Source organism: Pseudophryne corroboree, chromosome 3, assembly GCF_028390025.1.
Source record: "Pseudophryne corroboree isolate aPseCor3 chromosome 3, aPseCor3.hap2, whole genome shotgun sequence".
NCBI classification, from domain to species: domain Eukaryota; kingdom Metazoa; phylum Chordata; class Amphibia; order Anura; family Myobatrachidae; genus Pseudophryne; species Pseudophryne corroboree.
Genome location: NC_086446.1, coordinates 541,406,382 through 541,429,010, shown reverse-complemented (window position 1 = coordinate 541,429,010; position 22,629 = coordinate 541,406,382). Strand labels below are relative to the sequence as shown.

The following is a 22,629-nucleotide window of genomic DNA, read 5'->3' as shown; positions in this document are numbered from 1 at the left end:
TATATTGAACTCCATATCTGGTTTAGCACTCGACCTGGACCCGTGGATGTTTTTATTGGCCCGTCCACATCCAGATCTTGACCCTCTTTTGAATAAACTGTTTTCCCATATATTAGTGGCTGCTAAATCATTAATAGCTAAAAATTGGAAGGCCTCCGCTGCTCCTACTATTCCAGCTTTGAATAATTATATTTGGTTCGTTGCTAATATGGAAAAGATCACTTATTATCTACATGACTGTCCCCACAAATTTGAACTAGTTTGGGGCCCCTGGTTGCTTATGATGTCTCCCCCAATTTGATGCTCAAACAGTTTGTTTGTTTTTTGTCCCCGTCCTCTGAGCTCCTGACCGTGCTGTACCTGGATCCTCCCTCCGGGCGCCGCCATGCCCTCCTTGATCCTTATTGATTATTGAGCGATGTCTAGCTGAAAGGGTCTATATAGTTATTGTAATGTGTATGCACTGTTCTTAGAATCATTCGATGTTCTTTCCTCCTCATGACATAGATCGGCTCTGTTCTTTTTTCTTTCTGCTCCCCCCCCCTCTCTCTTACCTCTTCCCTGTTTTTTTCTTTTATGTATATGGTCCCCGTATAGGGGACGTCTTTGTTTGTTTGTTAAATACGATCAAAATTATTTGAACGAAAAATTTCCATGGAGACTGATTCTCACCCTTTAATGTACAATGATGTCAGTAATGTCTAACTTTTTGTCTCTCCTGGTATAAATAAAGTTAAAAAAATAAATAAAGTTAAAAAAATAATAATCAAATGCATTAAGAATACTAGGGGAGATGTATTATAGCGGCACAACTATTCATAAAGCAGTGAAAAAAAGAGTGGAGAAGTGAGCCAGTGGAGAAGTTGCCCATGGCAACCAGTCTGCTGCTCTGTTGAATTGTATAGTATGCAAATTATAAATGTTACTTCAATGCGGATTGGTTGTAATGGGTAACTTCTCCACTGACTCACTGCCCCACTCTTTTCACTGCTTCATGAATACACCCCTTACATTTGAGCCACAGACTGTAAGCTCCACTGAGGCAGGGAATGATGAGAATGTTCAAATTTTCCCTGTAAGGCGCTGCAGAATGTGTGCGCGCACTATATAAATAACTGGTCATAAATAAATGACTACAGCTGCGGGGAACAACCTCACTTATAGTGCCACTATAAAGTCTCGCCCACAGCTAGTAAAGCTTATTGTTTTTACAAATTAGCTTCCCAGTTCTCTCAATTCTGCCAGACAGCGCTCCATACTTGCATCACTGTCTGTGCAGCAGCAATGTATCTTCAAGAACCAAGAAAAAAAGGCATTTGTTTCCCCCAGCACCCTGAATGATAACCGTAACCAGATATAAATTCCACATAATAATGGAATTCAGAGATCTTCGTTACACATTTGCGCAAATGTGTGAATAAGCCCCAAAGCCGCATCAAGGCGTCTGTATATTTGGGGTCCCTAGCGCTATATCTAGGTGCAGGGTATGGCACCCCAAAACACCAGCATAAGCCAGAAAACCCAGCGTAGCATACCAGTGGTACTGGTTACGGTTATCATTCATGGTGCTGGGGGAAACAAATGCCTTTTATTCTTGCTTAGAAATACCCCTCCCTTTCGAGCACCTGAATGATATCACTAAGCTAATTGAGCATCTACCAATATATATCTTCAAGAACCAGCAACTCTTAAGTGTCATTACCTCTTGCTAGTCTGCAAAACTGTGTCCAGAAATGAACAGATATTGCGAATCATTAACATGAGGTGAGACAGGGACATGAAGTGAGGGAACCATTAGAAGGAAGGAGGAGCAACAAGCTACAGTACTTACTTGGGGACGTTCAACAATCACAAACTTGAGGGATTAGACCTCCCTTGGAACCACAGATCCATTACGGACAATATTGGACATTATACAGTATTCAATTCTTTTCACCCCTTTCCACACCGGTTCTGATTCTGCTAATGGGCGTGGTATCATCATTTCAGCTCCTACCCCAGGGATAGCAAGGCGCCCAGCCCTTTATGCAGCTAAACCTGATTACTTTTGGCACAATATGGGCGATAACGGGGATCACTTTAGAAAGTAAAATAGGTGTGATATATCATTTGAATACCACTCAGAGGGGGAGATGTACTAAGCCTGAAAAGTGATAAATATCACGGTGATAAAGCACCAGCCAATCGGCTCCTAACTGCCATGTCACAGGCTGTGTTTGAAAAATGACAGTTAGGAGCCCATTGGCTGGTACTTTATCACTGTGATATTTATAACTTTTCAGGCTTAGTACATCTGGCCCTAAGAGACTCACTCTCCTATTTAATAATTTTATTGCTATTTATTTTACATTTACCATCCAAGCACTATCTCAGAGCACACTTATTTTGTAAATTGACGAAGGACACCTATTCAGATATACCCTGCTAGAACTGTAATTATGTATTTTTTTTATTTATTTTTTAAGTTCATTATTTTTTGGAGCACTTTTATTGTGGATTTATTAAATGTATGCTGCACTACTGTTCCCAATAATCGTCCTGATTAGATCTGCCAATGTTTGGACCTTTCACCTGCTTACAAACTAATTATGTGCCTATATAGGATCTTGTGACAAGTAAATAACTATGAGGCGATTGATAGTTAAAAGACAGGACAGTCATTACTTCGACATCATATGTTCACCAGTCAAAGGACAACAGGGTCAAAAAGTCGACACTTTTTTTTTTTTTTTAATGTATTTACAACTCCCCCCACCCTATTTACCATCCATGTCAGCTACTATTACCTGTAGTAACCTTGTAAAGAACGAAGGGAGCCCGCGAGGATACGAATTTCAATAAATTTGAGGTAGGGGGGGGGGGGGGGGGGGGGGGATTCAAAATTTTGTTGTCTTGACCTTGTCGACTATATGGTGTCCACCTAATGACCATCTAACTTGTATACCACACCATAAATAACTGTACTTGAACTAGTGTCATGGAAAATCTAAACAGGATTTTATTAGGGACCAAAAATAATAACAGCCTGTGTTAAGTTAACTCACTTGATTATAAATTAAAAATCTAATATTATATAGGATAAGCGAGCAATCATTCTTTGATAAGAGGACCTATGACACAGAAACGCATCAGTGTGGAAACTTTTATATTTGATTAGGTCTTGATTCCTGGCCTATCATCTGCATATACAGTGCATTGCTAAAGTATTCACCGCCCTTGGCTTTTTCCCTATTTTGTTACATTACAACCTGTAATTTAATTTTTATCTGAATTTTAGGTGATGTGTTTGCACAAAATAGTCTAAGTTGCTGAAGTGAAATGAGAAAAATTTACATAAAAAAAAAAAAAATAGAATTTTATACATAAAAATTTTAAAATTGGCAAGTGCATATGTATTCATCCCCTTTGCTATGAAGCCGCTCAAAAGTTCTGGTACAACGAATTACCCTCAGAAGTCACATAATTAGTGAAATGAAGTCCAGCGGTGTACAATCTAAGTGTCACATGATCTGTCAGTATAAACACACCTTTTATGAAAGGACCCAGAGGCTGCAACACCACTAAGCAAGAGGCATCACACCATGAAGACCAAGGAGCTCTCCAAATGAGTCAGGGACAAAGTTGTTGAGAAGTACAAGTCAGGGTTGAGTTACAAAAAAAACAAATAGCCAAATCCTTGATGATCCCCTGCAGCACCATCAAATCCATCATCATCAAATGCTAAGAACATGGTACCACAACAAACCTGGCAAGAGAGGGCCGGCCACCAAAACTCACATACCGGGCAAGGAGGGCATTTATCAGAGAGGCAGCACAGAGACCAAAGGTGACCCTGAAGGAGCTGCAGAGTTCTACAGCAGAGACTGGTGAATCTGCGCACGTGACCACAATAAGCCGTACACTTCATAGAGCTGGGCTTTTTTTGCATTGAAGAATGGGCAAAAATCCCAGTGGCAAGCTCATAGAGACTTATCCAAAGCGACTTGCAGCTGTAATTTCCGCAAAAGGTGGCTCTACAAAGTACTGACTTTAGGGAGGTGAATAGTTATGCACGCTGAAGTTTTCTGTTATTTTGTCCTATTGTTGTTTTGCTTCACAATAAAAAAATAAAAAAAACCCACAAACAACATCTTCAAAGTTGTAGGCATGTTCTGTGAATGAAATGATGCAAACCTTCAATCATTTAAATTTTAATTCCAGGTTGGGAGGCAATAAAACATGAAAAATGCAAAGGGGGGGTGAATACTTTTGCAAGGCACTGTATTCGGTCAAATAGGGACAGACTCTCAGGAACATCTTGCTAATTAGCGGTATACCTTTATCATTTGCTCACTCCCTGAGCTAAAATTCTGGATCCAAAAAGTCACCAGGGATTGTGTTACAAGCCAGACACCAACTCAGGACTCGGACACTTATGGGAGGCTATCAGCTGCATGACTTTGTAAAACCTATATAAAAGCCAATAGATCTTACAAATTGATTCTTAAATATGTGGTAGTGGACAGACATTGGATACAGATTTACAAATGCATTTTATAAAACAGATGTTAATATTGGGACATATGACTGGTGGTTATAGAAGCTATTGCATTATTAGAATATGGTTAATTATTGTTTTAAACTACTAATTTATGATACATTAATAAAATGTTAATCATTCAATGAGACAATTCTAAAAAGGTATTTCTAATTATTATACATTTATAATCATGCAGTTACCTTAGTGCAGGTTGTTATTCTTTGTTTTACCTTCAGAAAAATTTTCCTTTTTCATTCAACCAGCTGCTTAAGGTGAACCAACTCCTCTAGGTGGAATACATACTATTTACCGGCGGCCGGGATGCCGGCTGTCAAGATACTGACAGCAGCATCTCGGCTGCCAGTATGCCGGCAGTGGGGCGAGCGCTAGAAAGCCCCTTGCGGGCTCGATACGCTCGCCACAGGTTATATTCTCCCTCTATGGGTGCCGTGGACACCCAGAGGGAGAGAAGCCTGCGGCACCGGTATTCCAATGGCGGCATTTCACTGCCTGTCGGGATTCCAGCGTTGGCATTGTAACCACCAGGATCCCGACAGGCGGTCTCATAATTGCCTCCCCTCTAGGTAACAGAGCGCCAGAGAATGTTTTTTTTTTAATCTTATTATACACAAGTACCATTGATAAAGGTTACATTGGTGACAATTTCCTGTTGGCATGAATCCTTTGCATGTCCTAGTAGATTACTAGCAGTTCATTTTCTTTGGGATTTGTGCTTTAGTACAGTTACTGTGTAATGGATTAGTTTAATCCTTTCCATTTGTTTTATGTAACATGGATGACATTACAGTGACACCTGCAGGAAAGAGGAAGATAAATAATCTACTAACGGAAACACTACTGAATTTATTTATGAGTCTGGTTATAAAACAACACTTCTGAGAGAGTGTATGCTGGATATTTCAAAGGGCAATGTTTTTACTTGATGTATCTTGCTAGCAAAACCACTGCCCCTTTCAAAATCGTGAATAAATCCACACAGAAGTGTCAGATTTTACAACCTAACTCGTAAATAAACCCCTATGTTCCCTATGGATGAATTGAGGGCCTAATTAGTAGTTGTGCATTAATACAGAATTAATGCACATCTGTGATGTTTTTCGGATCTGCACATGCCTCCTGCAGCATTAACTTATTATTAGGACATATCAACTGCATACAAAGATGGAGCGACTGTGTGAACTGCATCCATCTATAAGTCTTGCCCTAAGTTACAATGTTTAATTAAGTTATCCTTTATGGATATAAAGCAAAAACATTCACTGTGCAGTCAGAGTATTATTTCAGGCACATCATTCATTACAATTTAACGTCATTATTAGCACACAAACATATATACCCAGGCATTATTTCTCAAACCAGGTGACTTACCAGTGTAGTCTTAAACCATGAGAGAAAACTGGAACACCTGGAGAAAACCCACGTGGGCACTGAAAGAGTGTAAGAGCGCCACAAACCCAATCCCCAAACCTGTGAGACAATAAGGCTAAAAACTGCGCCCAAAGATGTACACTAAATATAAAACTGTGGTACCTTACCACCAAACGCTCCCAAAAGCACCTTCTGGTAGAATGGGAGTGGGGCGTTGTTGTTCTGGGACAGACGATCACGCACAGTCTCATAGATTGCAAAACGCGTCAAGGAGTATGTGATCTACAGGTGCAGGTAGGAAGGTAGAAGCAGAGAAAACATGTAATAGGTATGTACTGCTGCAACATGCAGAGATGTGGCGTAGGTCATAAGACACTAAAATACGTACCAAGATAACACTCTTTAGGCCAACAGAGAGGCTAAAGGAAACTGCTATGCATTTACATTTCTGTACTACACACAAATACGCACTTATTAAACACTTCTCTGGAAGGTTGTCTTGTTCTCCCAAGACAGAAGGACACATAACAAAAATCAGTAAGTGCACATTCCAGCAAGGATTCCCCGTTTGTATATGTCTATGTCACACTGACCCTGACTGGGTATAAGAAAGTGGATGTTAATGCTTCCAGTGTTTGCTTTCCCTGACCTGCAACATTACCAGATATCCGAGCCCAGAACTACAAATGCAAAAGACCAAGATTAGTGATTAAGTGCACCCTTCACTTACACACAGTGCCGCACCTATTCAGTAAGCTTATACAAAGTATTCATCAGATTGCAGCCTGTCACTCATAGGAGCAACTGTGAGCGCTGCTGCATCGTGAATGTGTAGGAAGCATTCTCATGCATAAATATATAGAGAGAGCTGCCTCCACTTTGTACATGTGACAGGTACACTTCACAAATCTAGGGAGTTCAAGTTGCCTATTTGTCAAGCCGGTTTTTCATAAAATTATGTAGAAACGACAGTATCTGCATAATTTTATGTATCCTGGGTAAGCAAGGACGGGATGTAGTTATTTGACCGGCGGCACAATACCTCCCCCTACATCCTGCCCCCTCACAGTCCAGACAGTCGGCATTCCGATAAACAGGGACTATTCCCACTCGTGGGTAGTCACGACACCCATAGAGTGGGAAAAGAACCCGTGGCGACCACAGATAGCCAACAAGCCTGCAAGAGGCTTGTTGCACTCGCCCCCCTCTCCCCCCCGCATTCCGCTGCCGGGATACCAGCATTGATATGCTGACCAGAAGTCACGCATACAAGACCCGTAAGAACAGCCTAATGCAGCAGATTTCACAGAAATCAGCAAAAGCCAACTATCGCTGCAGACTGCAGGCCCCCATTTATGTCAGTGGGGACAGCAGTCTGACAACTACCGATAACACTGTCCCTAAGAGTTACATTTAGGACATAATGGGGATAAATATGGAAAAATTATCCCTGCTGCAATGTTTAATGGACAAAAATAAAATAAAAAAATTGATATCTGCTGTAGAACACTTTACTACATATGGGGAACGGTTTATGGAAGTTTAGCAAAAAAAAGGTTTTGCCGCATTTTGTTTTTATTGCTGCATCTTGCCTATAACCATTGGATTAGACAATTAGTAGCGGCCAATGGGGGTCATTCCGACCTTTCGCAGCAAAGCGATCAGGTCACTACTGCACATGCACCGCAATGTGCAGGCGCTTCATACGGGTACAAAGCGGATCATTGCTGGGCGATGGATTTTAACGAAGAATCCATTCGCACAGCCGATCGCAAGAAGATTGACAGGAAGAAGGCGTCTGTGGGTGTCAACTGACCGTTTTCAGGGAGTGGTTGGAAAAACGCAGGCATGTCTATGCGTTTGCAGGGCGGGTGTCTGACGTCAATTCCGGGACCGGACAGGCTGAAGTGATCGCAGCAGCTGAGTAAGTTCTGGGCAACTCAGAAACTGCACAAACTTTTTTAGTACCGCTCGGCTGCACAGGCGTTCGCACACTTGCAAAGCTAAAATACACGCCCACGGGGGCGGCGACTATGCATTTGCACGGCTGCAAAAAGTAGCTAGCGAGCGATCAACTCGGAATGGCCCCCAATGTCTCTAGCACAATTCAGAAACTAATCTCATTTTTCCTGTAAACGAGATTACATTAAGGTGATATGGGAGATGTCTGCACCTGGAACACATACTTCTACTTAAATGTGACTCCAGCTCCAACTGTATTAGGATTAGTGAGACGAGGAGCCTCCAACTGCGTTAATACACTATAGTGTATTAAGGGGTTGATGTATCAAGCAGTGGGAAGAGGAGCTAATAGGTTGATATGGATAACTCCTCCACTGGTCCACTTCTTGATACATCAACCTCTAAATAGGTTGCATTAATGCCATGTTTTGCTTCATAATTATGCAAGCCACATATGTATTAAGGAATCAGTTACACAGAGCAATGTAGTGAACGGTAGGGTGTTTATAGACTAGGCTGAATATGGGGCATGGGAAGTTTGCTAGTTAATAGCAATAACAGCATTAACTTAATTGCTTTTACATTTTCTGATCTGAAAAATGTAATTAGAACGGGTTTGCAGTGATAGGCAGGTGCAGCGTGTATTCTCTCCAGGGCATCTCACCTGTCTGAACAGCGATGCACTCAGCCCATTGTACAGCGCTAAAAAGCCATCATTTTTAATGACTGTAATAGCCATACCAGTCATTCTCATCTTCACCTCCTGCTGCGTCTGTAGATGTACCTAGAAAGTGGGACAGAGGTAGCCATGTGACACATGGTGACAAAAAGCCAGGAGAGAAGGCACTGTAGCACTGAAGAAAACACTCAAAGGTCATTACGTCTCAAGCGGGTTCTGTTTATTGCATGCACATACCACCCCCCCCCACCCCCCCTGCCAATGCCCTTTGTGCCACTTCTACCTTCCACACAAACACAGTAATTGGTAAATAACTAAATGCTTCCCAAAGCATGCGGCACTCCCTCTAAACTATTTGTTCACTACGAGACGGTAAAAATACAATTGGCTTTCTCAGTTAGGAGGCATATCACAGACTAGGATCTTTGGTGGTTCATGCAGATACTTCTTCCACCGCTTTAGTAATCACCATCATTCATCCACTTCTACATTGTTTTATCTCAACCCATCATTCAAAAACAGTGGGGAAGATATCAATACCGATGCACTATTATTATAGAGAAGTGTCATGCATATATACATGCAGATGTCTTTTACCAGTACATGCACTAACAATAGAGGAATGGGTCATCCTGTACAACACTATTTTTACCTGCAAAGTGTCCTGCTACATTACTTGGCATTGCTATAGCACAGAACCTGAGATATTACCACATACCCTACGAACACTGGTTATAATGACAAAAAGGTGTTTGGCCATGAAATCATACATATGTATAATACAAAGTGTATAGAAAACACATTACATCAGTGCAAACACACACACACACTTCAAATCTCATTCACTGGATGCCACATAACTGACAGGCGCTGTCAGACTCAGGGCTCATTAACAGCTATGCACGCCTCATGTGCCTGACGCTCACCCCGACATGCACTACAAGTACAATAAACTAGAAGTGCAGTAAGTGACACATTAACAGAGCACACAGTCATTTCCATGCCTGTATTCCCAGCACGGTTCTATGAAAAACAGAAACCCACTGTCAAATAAAATGTTAATCATATATCACAAGCGGTAACCAGAAAAGAGCACACATGAAAGAAGTCCAAAGGAAAATTGCACATGGAAAATGGAAAGAAAAAAAAAATAACAGTCATACTGCAATTTTCCTTTGGGCTTTTCCTGGTTAGCTCCAAGCACATAAGGGTGAAGGGCCCTCCCTGTAAATGCACAATACACCAATTCACACAGGACAGACAGTAATCAGCATGGAGATAAGCAATTACATGCACTAATTGGACACAGCATAAGACAGAACAGTTCTCCAGACATGCAGACAGCACATATAATGAGGATGCGTGTAATTCTGACTAATTGCAAGACATTTTCAGTGTATAATAATGTGCTTAATCCCAGACAGCACACAAAGTCCCATAACCCGAAGCCTGACCTGCAGCACAGTAATACAGTACATACAGCATGCCATGCAATGGATGGCTGAGTGATTACATGACACATCCCATGTACATAGAGAATTGCATCACATGGCATGTGAGACAGGCAAAACACCATGCATGCAATAAAGGCACCCTTACACAGTTGCTGCTGCCATGCATGCAGGGTGTATGCCCATGCTGCTGCACACATAGGTGGGAGGACAGCTCATACATTGCAGTACGTGCACAGTGATCACCTTCAGCAAATCAAGCGGGTGAGTGCAGCACGCCGCCCCACAGGAGGCCAGACCCCCGAAGTACCAGCGAGACACCCGCCGCTCAGCCATCTCACAGTCTTTTGCTCTTCAGGTATCACCCGGATCGGGGAGCTCTGGACAGTCCAAGGGCCAGGGGCGGGGCTTGATCTGAGAAACCGCGACCAATCAGAGAGAGCCGAGTGCGTGTCTCCGCCCACCCAGCGCCGTGCCAAATCATGAGACGCAGCTTTTTAAAGTGGCGCTGGCTGAGCAAGTGGGGCCCACCGGCAGGGGGAACACGTGCCGCGCGCTGCTGGGACGGGGGTGACAAGCGTGACACTCACATGGTAGCAACGCAGCCGCAGCACAAAGTGAGAGCCGACCTGTTCCTGGTGCCAGCGTCACACACAGGACATTGCAGCCAGCTGCACATGCACCATGCCCCGCAGCATTACCCGTGTGCGCCAGCGCAGTGATGAGCCGAGGAGAAGGACGGCCCAGCTGCTGGTACCTGCGGCTTCACCAGCGGAGAGTAGCCGGCTTACACTCTCTCCATGAGAGGGATGAGCAGCTGTCAGTGCCCAGCGCCATACAGTGGCGTGTAACGTAGTTTTGACTATATAAAGTATATGGAGAAAGAAAGAAAGAAAAAAAAAAAAAAGAAAAAAAAATATATATATATATATATATATATATATATATATATATATATATGTGTTTATAAATATCTTCTTTTCTCATACATCCTAGAGGATGCTGGGGTCCACTTCATGACCATGGGGTATAGACGGTTCCGCAGGAGCCATGGGCACTCTTAAGGCCCGTACACACTGGTCGATGTATCGGCCGTTCTCTTGAACGGCCGATACATCGCGGGACCGTCGGCCAGTGTGTACGGGCGATACGTCTGTGAACTCCGTCGTTCACAGACGTATCGCGTCGGCCGTGCAGCACAGCCGACGGCCAATATATCTAACGATATATTGGCGCGTCGCTGTGCCGCCCGTACACATGCTGCGGCGGCCGGCGGTGATTGACAGGTGAACTGGGCGGGCGGGCAGTTCATGACGTCAGTCCCCCGACGGATCGGGCAGTGTGTATGCACAGCACACTGCCCGATCCGTACATAGATATATCTGCAGATCAATTGATCTGCAGATATATCTAATAGTGTGTACCCACCTTTAGACTTTTCAATGGGTGTGAAATGGCTCCACCCTCTATGCCTCTCCTCCAGACCTGTTTTAGAAATGTGCCCAGACAGGCTGGATGCACTCCAGGGGAGCTCTACTGAGTTTCTCTGAAAAGACTTATGTTAGGTTTTTTATTTTCAGGGAGAACTGCTAGCAACAGCCTCCCTGCTTCGTGGGACTGAGGGGGCAGAAGTAGGAACCAACTTCCTAAAGAGATTCATGGCTCTGCTTCTGGCTGACTGGACACCATTAGCTCCTGAAGGGAACTGAACGCTAGCCGTGCCTAGATGCTCATTCCCACAGCACGCCGTCACCCCCCTCACAGAGCCAGAAGTCAGAAGACAGGTGAGTGTAAGAAGATAGATCTTCAATCAAGTAAAGTGACGGCTGAGGTACCGCGCGGCTGGCGGGAGCGCAGCGCACCATGTTGCCCACACATACACAGGCACTGCAGGGTGCCGCGCCCTGGGCAGCATGAAACCTATGGAAACTGGCATAAATAAGGGGCATAAGTTGCTGAGGCACAGTCCTAGTATAAAGTATAAAAAATTACCTCATAAAAGCTGAGAAACACACCATTGAAGAGTGGAGCTTCCTCCTCAGTCAGCCAGCACACTGCTCAGCACCATTTTCTCTCCTCAGGCTGCAGAGACAAAGCTGGTCTACCTCCACTACTGAACAAGTATCAGGTTGCAAAACAGGGGGGGGCCACAGTGAATTTGATGCTATATAATTGTGTGATTAACATTATAAAGCGCTGCATGTCAGTGGGCATTTTGTGTTCACAGACGTGTTACTGGCGCTGGGTTGTGAACTGGCAAATCCTGTCTGTGTCCCCCTGACAGATTATACTGTGGGTCTGTCCCCTATAAGCCCGGAGTGTCTGTGGTGTGGTTGTGCATGTGTGTGACATGTCTGTGGCAGGGAACTCTGTGGGAGACATGTTAGGGACACAGAGGTGTAATATGACACCAAGAGCCTGACTGGGTGAAAGGTTACATGATAGTGTGAATCATATCAGTAAGAGGTTGGGCTGAATCTCATACAGAAAATGAAAATAATCTGTTGAAGATGTGATTTTTAATAGTTCTGCCTTTCATCCACAGGGACCTTTCTGGGTCACATACAAATTGGCACAAGTAGTACAAACTGATACCGACACGGACTCTGATTCCTGTGACAATGCTAAATTCCCTTGTCGTATAAACAACCCTTTATGAAGCTAAGAACACTGTACGCTGTTTACTTAAGAAGTACCGTAATGGTACGCTAGTTGCGTAACGATCGCTCAGCCGTAGGCGAGACGCTCAAGCGTCACGTTCGCTCACGGCCCAGCGATCACAGGACACGTTATTGGCTATGACTAGAGTAATGATTCGCTATGGCGTAGCGGACGCTCGAGACCACGAGGAGATCACCAGCGGCGCAGACGCTCACAACGCTATACCTTTATGTCTAAACCTTATACCAATGAAATACACAGAATACCTTAATGTGAATACAGGGTGTACGTGCAACCTTGTGTAACCTGACTAACTACAAAGCTGCTTGAGCGTCACCGACGCTCAAGTGAACACTTAACACTACAGAAAATACACAGATACTGGTTTAGGGTCCGAAGCCTATTAACTGTATTATATCTAATATACTTGTAAAAAGGGGATAACAGTACAAATGATACACTACAATATAACAGAGACTTCCTAACCACAGAACTAAACAATACTATCTAATACAATACAATACTAGTCTAGGGGAGATACGAGAGAGAGAGAGAAGGGAAAGAGATGAGAGGGAGACGGAGAGAGATGAGAGAAATTGGCTCACAGAAAGACAATGATAACGGAGAGAAACTTACGCACAAGGGTAAACGATCGCATGCGCCTGGACATCCAGCACCCGATTTTCAGCAATGAGAACCGTTGAAGAGTGAGAGCTGGATGTGGTCGGCCTGCCTATTTATGCCCCACACACAATGCAATCCTACAGTCCCTACAATCCCATTGTCCATTGGACGTCGGAATTCGGCCCTGCATCATAACAAAAGGTCATAGGTTGATTCATACAGGTGGGCTGTGACGATTTCAAACAGCTCAGGTGGGTGGGGAACTAGGTTTCCCGCCGCATACCTGAGTATGAGTAAATAGTAGAAATGGACATAAACTTCTTATGTCCATAACTATTCGCACGAGCGATTAATACGCTCCAAACCAACACCGGAATATTGCTAATTAAATACTCTTCCGATGGGTACCAAACACTGCTGTATGATTCCTGTTAGACCCTTCGTACGATACAAAGAGGGATTCCTTAGCTCAGGGACCTTCTATATTAACCAAACTTTCAGAAACTATCAAAGGGACCATGATCTATAAACTACATTAATTGTGAAAATATGTAACGAATGAGTCGCACGCTACGACTACATAAACTCTACCGTAAATACGCATACCGCGCCTGCGAGTGCACGCTATTGCGGGTATGCGCCTTCACGGGAGAGCGTACGCATGCGCAGCACGGACCAGTGTGCGGTGCAAATATGGCAACGTGCATAGAGACATTTTTCTGACTTTGACAGTCCACCCTTTGGCAGTCAATAATAACTGCCACAAAACATTTAAGGAGAAAAATATATGTCAGGGGTTAATTCATTTCCATGGTTGGGTGAGGGAGGAGAGAGGAGTAGGTGTGAAGAGGGTATGACCTAGTGTGATAGCAGAAGCATGTGTGTATGAGTCCATGTTTGGAGGGTCATGTATCATCGTGCCGTACGTGTTGTAAATCAAGCTTCGAGGTATTGTGAAGTATACATTTGAATTCCTTCTTATCCTGTGGTACAGGTCTGTGGATGGGCTGTCAAACTTTACCGAGCTCTTTTCGGATTTTGAACAAAATGGGGAGCACATTTTAGTTGATGATACATGAATGGGGGAGGTATGTGGTTGCTGATATCTGTGCCTGTATTCCCTATCGTCTATGTGTGTCATTACCTGAGGGTTGTAGAGATGAAGATAAAGAACACTTATGGAAAATGCAATGATATTCTATGTCAGGGAAATGTACATCTGTCGTCGAAGTTGTGTTCGGTATCTGTTGAGAGTCGTCTTCTTTGCGCTGTATTGCTCCTTGGGCATGAGCAAATAGCTTTGTCTGAGCCATCAGATTTACAAAAAAAATGTTGGGCTAGCGTGAGTTTAAAAGTACTAGGGAAACTGGGGATCCATGGCAAAGTTCATCAAGTGTCCATATTTAAAGTTGTCAAATCTTCTTCTTTGGTCAATCCGTTGTCTGTATACATCTCGTCTCGTCAGCTTCCTCGTCCAAGGGGGTCTTTGTATCTTGGAGAAAAGCAGAAAAACAGGTGAAAGAAACGGACCGTATAATCGCATTTTCATCACATCCTGGTTTCTATCATTGGGTCATAAATCAAATCCAGGTTAATTACAGTTTCCTCACTCCTCAGGCTCATCACTTTTGTACTTTGTTTGCACCTCATTAAAGCCTGCCCGCATCTAAATATCAATCCAATCGATATAACGACACCCAAGATACATAGTAGAAACTTTCCAACATCCATTATGACTCCTTGAGCCCAGTCTCCTAAACCGGAGAACCAATTTCGCGGGTTCAACCATGACACCCAACCAGTCAGCTCATTACCTACAGCAGCAAGGGTGAGATTATGTTTTCGACGAAATTCCCACTTCAATTGGAGAATATCGTCCATCTTTTGGTCTATGACCTCTACCGGATCCTCGGTGCTATTCGTGATATAAGTGCAACACTTTATGCCGTACTGTGTTGCCAATGTAACACAATATCCGCCTGTTACTGCTGTAAGATAATTAAGAACCATCCTATGCTGAACTAGTTCTGTTTTATAAGCTTGAAGTTCTCTTCCAGTGTATCTAAACGTGTCATCATACATTTCAGTGATATTATCTAACAAATTGGCGAGTGCGGAAATGTATCTATAATTCATCACTCCTCGAGCGGTGCGAGTGAAATCTAACGCTACCAGGACCTGAATCCCGGTGGATTCATGGATAAGATCAGAGGCCGGATGCTCTAACCTTTCTGACAGTTGTCGTTTAACTCGGTGCTCGTAATGAGTGTGAGTATAAGGAGCTTGGGCACCACGGTGTATGTCCTTCATTTTGTCATGTGTAACAGTCATCACTTCAGGCAATACTTTTCCAATATAACACAATCCTTCAGAATTTGGGGCAAGCCACTTGTACGCCTTTCTCCCGCATATGAAATATGCATCATCGGGGAGAACATAAGGGACGGAGAAGGACATGACCATGTTACAAACCTTCCAGGTGAAATCTCCTGACCCTAATTCTTCCATCTGCTTAATGCACGTATCAGTTTGTACGATATGTGCACAGTATCCTGGTGATACCTCTCCAACTTTAGTAATCCTATTTCCTAAGGTATATCGGTACCGGAAAGATTTTCCTCTACTGGCTATATGGCGTACGAGCTCTGTATCTGTAGGCATTCTATCTGCTCTGTGTGAAAAGGTCATGGTAAGGTTGCTCCATGACACTTCCCAATTTCCCGGTTTTCTGGGATTGGAGATGTTAAAACATATGAGGGACCTATCCACATGGTATTGGTGGAGCTTCAAACTAGGAGGGCTGGAGATGTTAAACCTCCGGTCCACCGGTCTCCCACCACTTAGCTCAAGTACCTCCCCTAACGTTAAAGGAAATGGTACTAGCCCTGATTTGCTGTGACCCTGAGGTACTTGAGAGCATACCCAACAATCTGTTTGGTTTAACACGTTACCCACTAAGGAGTGATAGTCACTCAATGGATGCCGGCCCATATGGATATTAAAACTAGATTGGCATTTCTTTATGCATCCATCTTCAACCAGATTATCACAGAGCCTACAGATACAATTTTCTTCAGCTAACAATCCATCACAATTTCTTCTATCGGATCGTTTTCTGATACTCGCCTTTGCTTGTTGGTTTGGTTGATCTTGGAAAACTACGCCTCCATCATCATAATCGGAACCCATTCCAGAACCTCTTTCGACCTCTATGGTACTCTCGCCGGAACAGACTGCTCTGGTCAACATCATGGTTAACATCAAAATCCGGATCACAGTCTCTTGGGGCAAGTCCATCTTTGAGGAGGAAATAGAGAAGAATGAGAAGGGGGAAAAAGAAATTTTAAGGGAGAGGGGCTGGGAAGTGGAGAAAAACAATAAAAGGGAGAAGGGAGTCGACAACTGCTTTCGGTCTTCAAGGCTCAGGTGCCTCCTCAGTCCTCCTGGAACAGACACTCCAGTGATACAACCTCTACCGTCTGTTCCTTATCACGGGACTTCTCTGGATCGGCAACCTTTTTGCAGTGGGATGAATGGACCCAAGTCTCTCTCTCAGCAACCTTCAATGCTGTGGTGCTAGTCAATAAGACCTGGTATGGTCCTTCCCATCTATCAATAAGACAACCTGAGCGTAGAAAATTTCGTATCATTACATAATCCCCAGGTTCAATGTCATGACAATTACTACCTGGTAAATCAGGAATCACCAACTTCAGATTATCATTTTGACTCCTCAACTGCTTACTCATGTTAATCAAGTACTTTACAGTTACTTCATTGTTACATTTCAAATCATCCTGAGGGTTAATCATGACATGCGGTTGTCGACCAAACAAGATTTCAAAAGGAGACAGATTAAGGGGGAACCTGGGAGTGGTTCTGATGCTATACAAAACAATGGGTAAAGCTTCTGGCCACGTCAATCCTGTCTCTGTCATTACTTTACTCAATTTATTTTTAATAGTGCTGTTCACTCTTTCGACCTTCGCACTCGCCTGTGGACGGTACGGAGTGTGCAGCTTACTATCAATTCCCATCAACTTACACATTCCTTGAAAGACATCACCTGTAAAATGGGTACCCCTATCACTTTCAATGATTCTAGGGATACCATATCTACATACAAATTCCTGCACAATTTTCTTAGCTGTAAACATAGCGGTATTTGTAGCTGCTGGGAAAGCTTCGACCCAATTCGAGAAAACATCTATACAAACAAGTACATATTTCAAATTTCGACATGGGGGTAATTGGATGAAGTCAATTTGTATTACCTGGAAAGGGCCGCCGGCAGGTGGGATATGGGATGGTTCTGTAGGTATTGCTTTTCCAATATTCTTTCTCAGACAGGTAAGGCATGACATTGCTCTTTTACTCGCATGAGAGGAGAATCCTGGGGCGCACCAGTATGCTCTTACCAATTTGCACATCCCCTCCTTGCCTAGATGAGTCAGCCCGTGAGCTGCTTCAGCCAGACATGGAAGGTATGCCCTGGGGGCCACTGGTTTACCATGTCCATCCGTCCAGAGCCCTGAGGACTCCTGGCCATATCCCTTTGCCTTCCAGACTGCTCTTTCCTGTGTGGAACACAAATTCTGCATCTCACACAACTTTTGTGTGTTGATGGTGTTAAATACCATCAGTTGTGTGGTGTCTGTCTGTATGGGGGTAGCAGCTGCAAGCTTTGCGGCTTCGTCTGCTCGGCTGTTACCAAGTGACACTGGGTCTTGACTATATGTATGTGCTTTACATTTGATAACAGCCACTCTGTCGGGTTCCTGTATCGCTGTTAGAAGCCTTTTTATGTGAGCTGCATGCGCTATCGGTGTACCAGCTGCCGTCATGAAATTTCTGAGCCGCCATAGGGCTCCGAAATCATGTACTACCCCGAAGGCGTATCTAGAATCGGTGTAGATATTGGCTGACTTACCCTTAGCCAATTCACATGCTCTGGTTAGGGCGACCAGTTCAGCAACCTGGGCTGAGTGAGGTGGGCCTAGCGGTTCCGCTTCTATGGTGTCTTGGTCATCTACGACTGCGTATCCAGTACACAAGTCTCCCGAGTCTGACTGTCTATGACAACTACCGTCCGTGTAGAACGTTAGTTCTGCATCTTCCAGTGGGTTGTCACTGATGTCAGGCCTTGCGGTAAAATTTTGGGTCAAATATTCCATACAATCATGTGTATCTTCCTTTGCATTAAATCCTCCTTCCCCATCACTCTCACCTTCCACCCTTTGTGCCTGACCAGGCACACCTGGGAGAAATGTTGCAGGATTTAATGCACTGCATCTCCTTATGGTGATGTTTACTGGGGCCATTAATGCCAATTCCCATCTTGTAAACCTTGCTGATGAGACGTGTCTGGTTTGGGCAGAATTCAATAAGGCAGATACCGCATGCGGTGTATGGATTGTGAGGTTGTGGCCTAGCACGACATCTTCGCTTTTCGTCACTAGCAATGCTATCGCCGCAACGCTACGCAAGCATGTGGGGAGGGATCGCGCTACCGTGTCTAGCTGGGCGCTGTAGTATGCAATTGGCCTGCTGGCGTCACCGTGTTTTTGTGTTAGTACACCTGCTGCGCACCCAGCACTTTCTGTTCCGTATAGTTCAAAGGGTTTCCCATAGTCTGGCATACCTAGTGCTGGTGCCTGCGTTAGACACTGTTTGAGTCTCTCAAATGCTGTTTCGGATTCGTCTGTATGCGAAATCCGATCAGGTTTGTTTGAGGAGACCATTTCCTGCAAAGGTAGCGCCAATATGGAAAACCCTGGGATCCAATTACGGCAATACCCACACATTCCTAAAAACGTCCTGATCTGTTGCTGGGTTTGTGGCAGTGTCATGTCTCTAATGGCTTGGATTCTATCAGCGGTCAGGTGTCTCAGTCCTTGTGTTAGACAGTGTCCCAAATATTTTACCTTAGTTTGGCATAATTGCAACTTGTCTTTGGAAACCTTGTGACCTGTGTCTGAAAGATGAAACAGGAGCTGTTTCGTATCCTTCAGGGATGCCCCCAATGAATCAGAACACAGTAGTAGATCATCCACGTACTGTATCAACACTGATCCACTCTCCGGTTGGAAAGACTGTAAACAATCATGCAAAGCCTGAGAAAATATACTTGGACTATCTATGAAACCTTGGGGTAACCGAGTCCACGTGTATTGGACTCCTCTGTATGTGAATGCAAACAAATATTGGCTGTCAGGGTGCAGAGGTACCGAAAAGAAAGCGGAGCAGAGGTCAATAACAGTGAAAAAATTTGGCAGTGGGAGGAATTTGCATTAGGATGACAGCTGGATTAGGCACTACGGGGAACTGACTCTCAACTATTTTGTTAATCCCCCTTAGATCCTGCACTAGCCTGTAACCCCTCCCCCCACTCTTTTTAACAGGGAAGATGGGACTATTGGCTGTGCTGGACGTTCTTACTAGAATGCCCTGTTGCAGCAAGCGCTCTATTACTGGGAAAACTCCTAACTCCACCTCTGGCTTCAGAGGATACTGTGGGATTTTTGGAGCTATCCTACCATCTTTTACTTGTACAACTACTGGAGCTACGTTTGCCATTAATCCAGTGTCCTGTCCATCTTTTGTCCAAAGTGACTCTGGTATCTGAGATATCATCTCTTCTACTTGGGATGGATTCCTATTTGTCATAATGGAATGTGACATTAATTTTGATGGGGAGTCTAACATGTCTCGTACTTCCTGAGCGTGATTCTCAGGAATGTCCAAGAATACACCTTCAGGAGTACAATAAATGACGCAACCCATTTTACATAGTAAGTCTCTCCCCAAGAGATTAGTTGGTGCCGATGCAGCCAGCAAAAAGGAATGCTTGGTATGCAAAGGCCCTATTGTAATCTCGGCTGGTTTGCTAACAGGGTAGTGCTGGACTACTCCTGTTACTCCCATGGCTGGAACTGTCCTACCAGTGGTTCTCATGCCCACTGTCGAATTTATCACTGACTTGGCCGCCCCTGTGTCTACAAGAAAGTTTAAAGTTTTACCAGCTACATTGATTGCAATCTCTGGTTCGCTTCCAAGACTGGCAATCAATTTAACTGGCTGCAGATTACAGGTGTGGCCACACCCCTATTGGGTATGCTGACCTCCCTGAATCCCATTGGCAGCAACTACTTGTGGGGGAGTTAGCTGGGAACTACCAGAGGCCTGCCAGTCTCTGTTCGGGGGATATCTTTTTGTTTCCCCTGTATGTGGCTCAAAACTCCGCCTCTGTGGACCCTGCTCCCAATGTCGTGTGTTGTGTTGTTGTCTAGGGGGTTGAAAAGATCTTTGTACATTCTTTGTTCTACATTCTCGTGCAAAGTGTCCCGGTCTGTTACAAGAAAAACATGTTATTACACTTGCCTTACCCACAGGATTCGGTGGTACATACGCAGGCTGCCTTGTGGTCAGCGCCTGTATACTTACTGACATCAACTTATCACTTTGCGATTCCCTGTGCCTAGTGATGTTTCTGTCGTGATCAATAGCAGCCTCTCTCAATGTGGACACTGACAGACCTCGCCAACATGGCTGCGTGGTCTGTACCCTAGCTTTTAATGTTTCTTTCAAACCATCCATCAGTACAGATACTGCTACTTCTCGATGGTTTGGGTTGGTCTTAATGTCTTCTATACCAGTGTACTTTGCCATTTCTAATAGTGCCCGGTGAAAATATTCTGTTGCCGTTTCGGACTCCTTTTGCTTAATGGAGAATATCTTGTTCCATTTAACAACGGCTGGGAAATACTCCTTTAGCTGTAAATTTATCCTTTTTACATTATCCTTGTTGTACACGTCTGTAAGCGGTACATCTTTATCCAATGCACAGTCAGCTAAAAATTGAGTTGCGTCGACATTGGAAGGTAAACAAGCTCTTAGCAGTATCTGCCAATCCTTGTTGTTGGGTTCTACAGTGTTACCTAGATCCCTGATGTATTTTTGGCTAGCAACTAAGTCCTTCCTGGGGTCAGGAAATTCGGACACTATTGTTCTTAATTCCATTCTGGAAAATGGAGTGTACATGGCGATGTTTCTTATGGGAGTGGCTCCAGACACATCTGTTTTTCCATTGGGAACTGCTATTACCCTTACAGGAGCAATTCTAACAGCCTCCTCATTCTGCATAGATTCTACAACTTGTGGTACAATTGTTTCAGTGTAGTGCATGGTGCCGTACTTACCCGTTGACACGACCTCACCTATCCCTCCGCTAGGGGCTTTCACTAATCTCGTGGGTGTCGCTGTGCCTACTGTGGTCTCTGCTATGGTGGCTGCAAGAGAGAGAGCTGAAATTGTTGCCGAATCTTCTTCTTGATCACACTCCTGAGGAAGGTTCAAAACAGGGTACATCTTGCACGGGTTAATACTTGCATGAGTTATTTGGTTAACATCATTAACATTTACAGGGTTACTAAGAGTTTGTGTTTTACAACCCAGTGCGTTTCTCTCCGCAATCAACTTCTCTCCTGCAATGTATGGTGGAGGAGGAGCTGTGGCTATCAGCTTCCTGACTGCCCCAGATCCCGCCGCCAGAGCCAAACCTCTCTGTATCTCACCTTCCTGGTGCCATAACTGTAAATAATCATGATGTTGAATTCGTCTCTTTGTTGATTTTACGAGACATATCCTCCTCCTTAAATTTTGTAACACTTCTGGACTAAAGCTACCTATTCTTGGGAATTTGTCCCTGTCTTGTGCAGTCATTCTCTCCCATTCATCACATAAAGATTCGGTGTGACTTCCATATTTTTCACACATTACATATCGTGCCGACCCAACTGGTCGGTTCACAGAATCAACCTGAACCAAGGTTGATCGCCCCCTACCTGAGCAACTGGCCCCCATAGTCTGCAGGTGTTGCTTAGTCCTCCTTGGATTTCTGTATCAAGGTTTTCAGCAAGCCTTTACAGACAACCAAATTACTCCACAGTAGGCCGGCGGTGGCGGTTTACCGAGTACCCCACTCACTCGCCCACCTCGACCAATACGACCTGATCACACCGACGTGGTGCTGGCGTACTCGATACAGGGCCCTACCAAAAACCTTCTGTTTACTGGAACATATGAGGGTTACCCGCAGGACACTTACTCTTTCCAGTAAAGGTGGGGTTGTTAGATAGTTCCTGAGTGACCAGCGAACTTCCCTTCCAAAAATAAAAAATTACACAAATCACGTCAGAATGTACAAATAGCGTTTGTGACCACTTTACTCTAATGGTATTAGGTCAGATTACTAACTACTGCACACAATTACGTGCGGTCCAATCGTTCAGTACATAAGCACTACTTGTTATGTACTGAGAGATTTAATGGAATCGATGTTTCCG

The 22,629-nt window shown here is 44.1% G+C and overlaps 1 protein-coding gene across 1 annotated transcript in view; it reads right to left on the bottom strand.

Moving 5' to 3' along the window:
* SLC25A10 (solute carrier family 25 member 10) overlaps positions 1-10,447 on the bottom strand; it is a 38,926-nt gene extending 28,479 nt beyond the window's left edge. Inside the window, exons 1-3 of the mRNA XM_063961197.1 lie at positions 10,247-10,447; positions 8,535-8,654; positions 6,076-6,190 (exon numbers count right to left, since the gene is read on the bottom strand). Of these exons, the coding sequence (XP_063817267.1) occupies positions 6,076-6,190; positions 8,535-8,654; positions 10,247-10,336 (325 nt within the window). The 5' untranslated portion in view covers positions 10,337-10,447. The remainder of the gene's footprint in view (positions 1-6,075; positions 6,191-8,534; positions 8,655-10,246) is intronic.
* Positions 10,448-22,629: the final 12,182 nt, after the last annotated feature.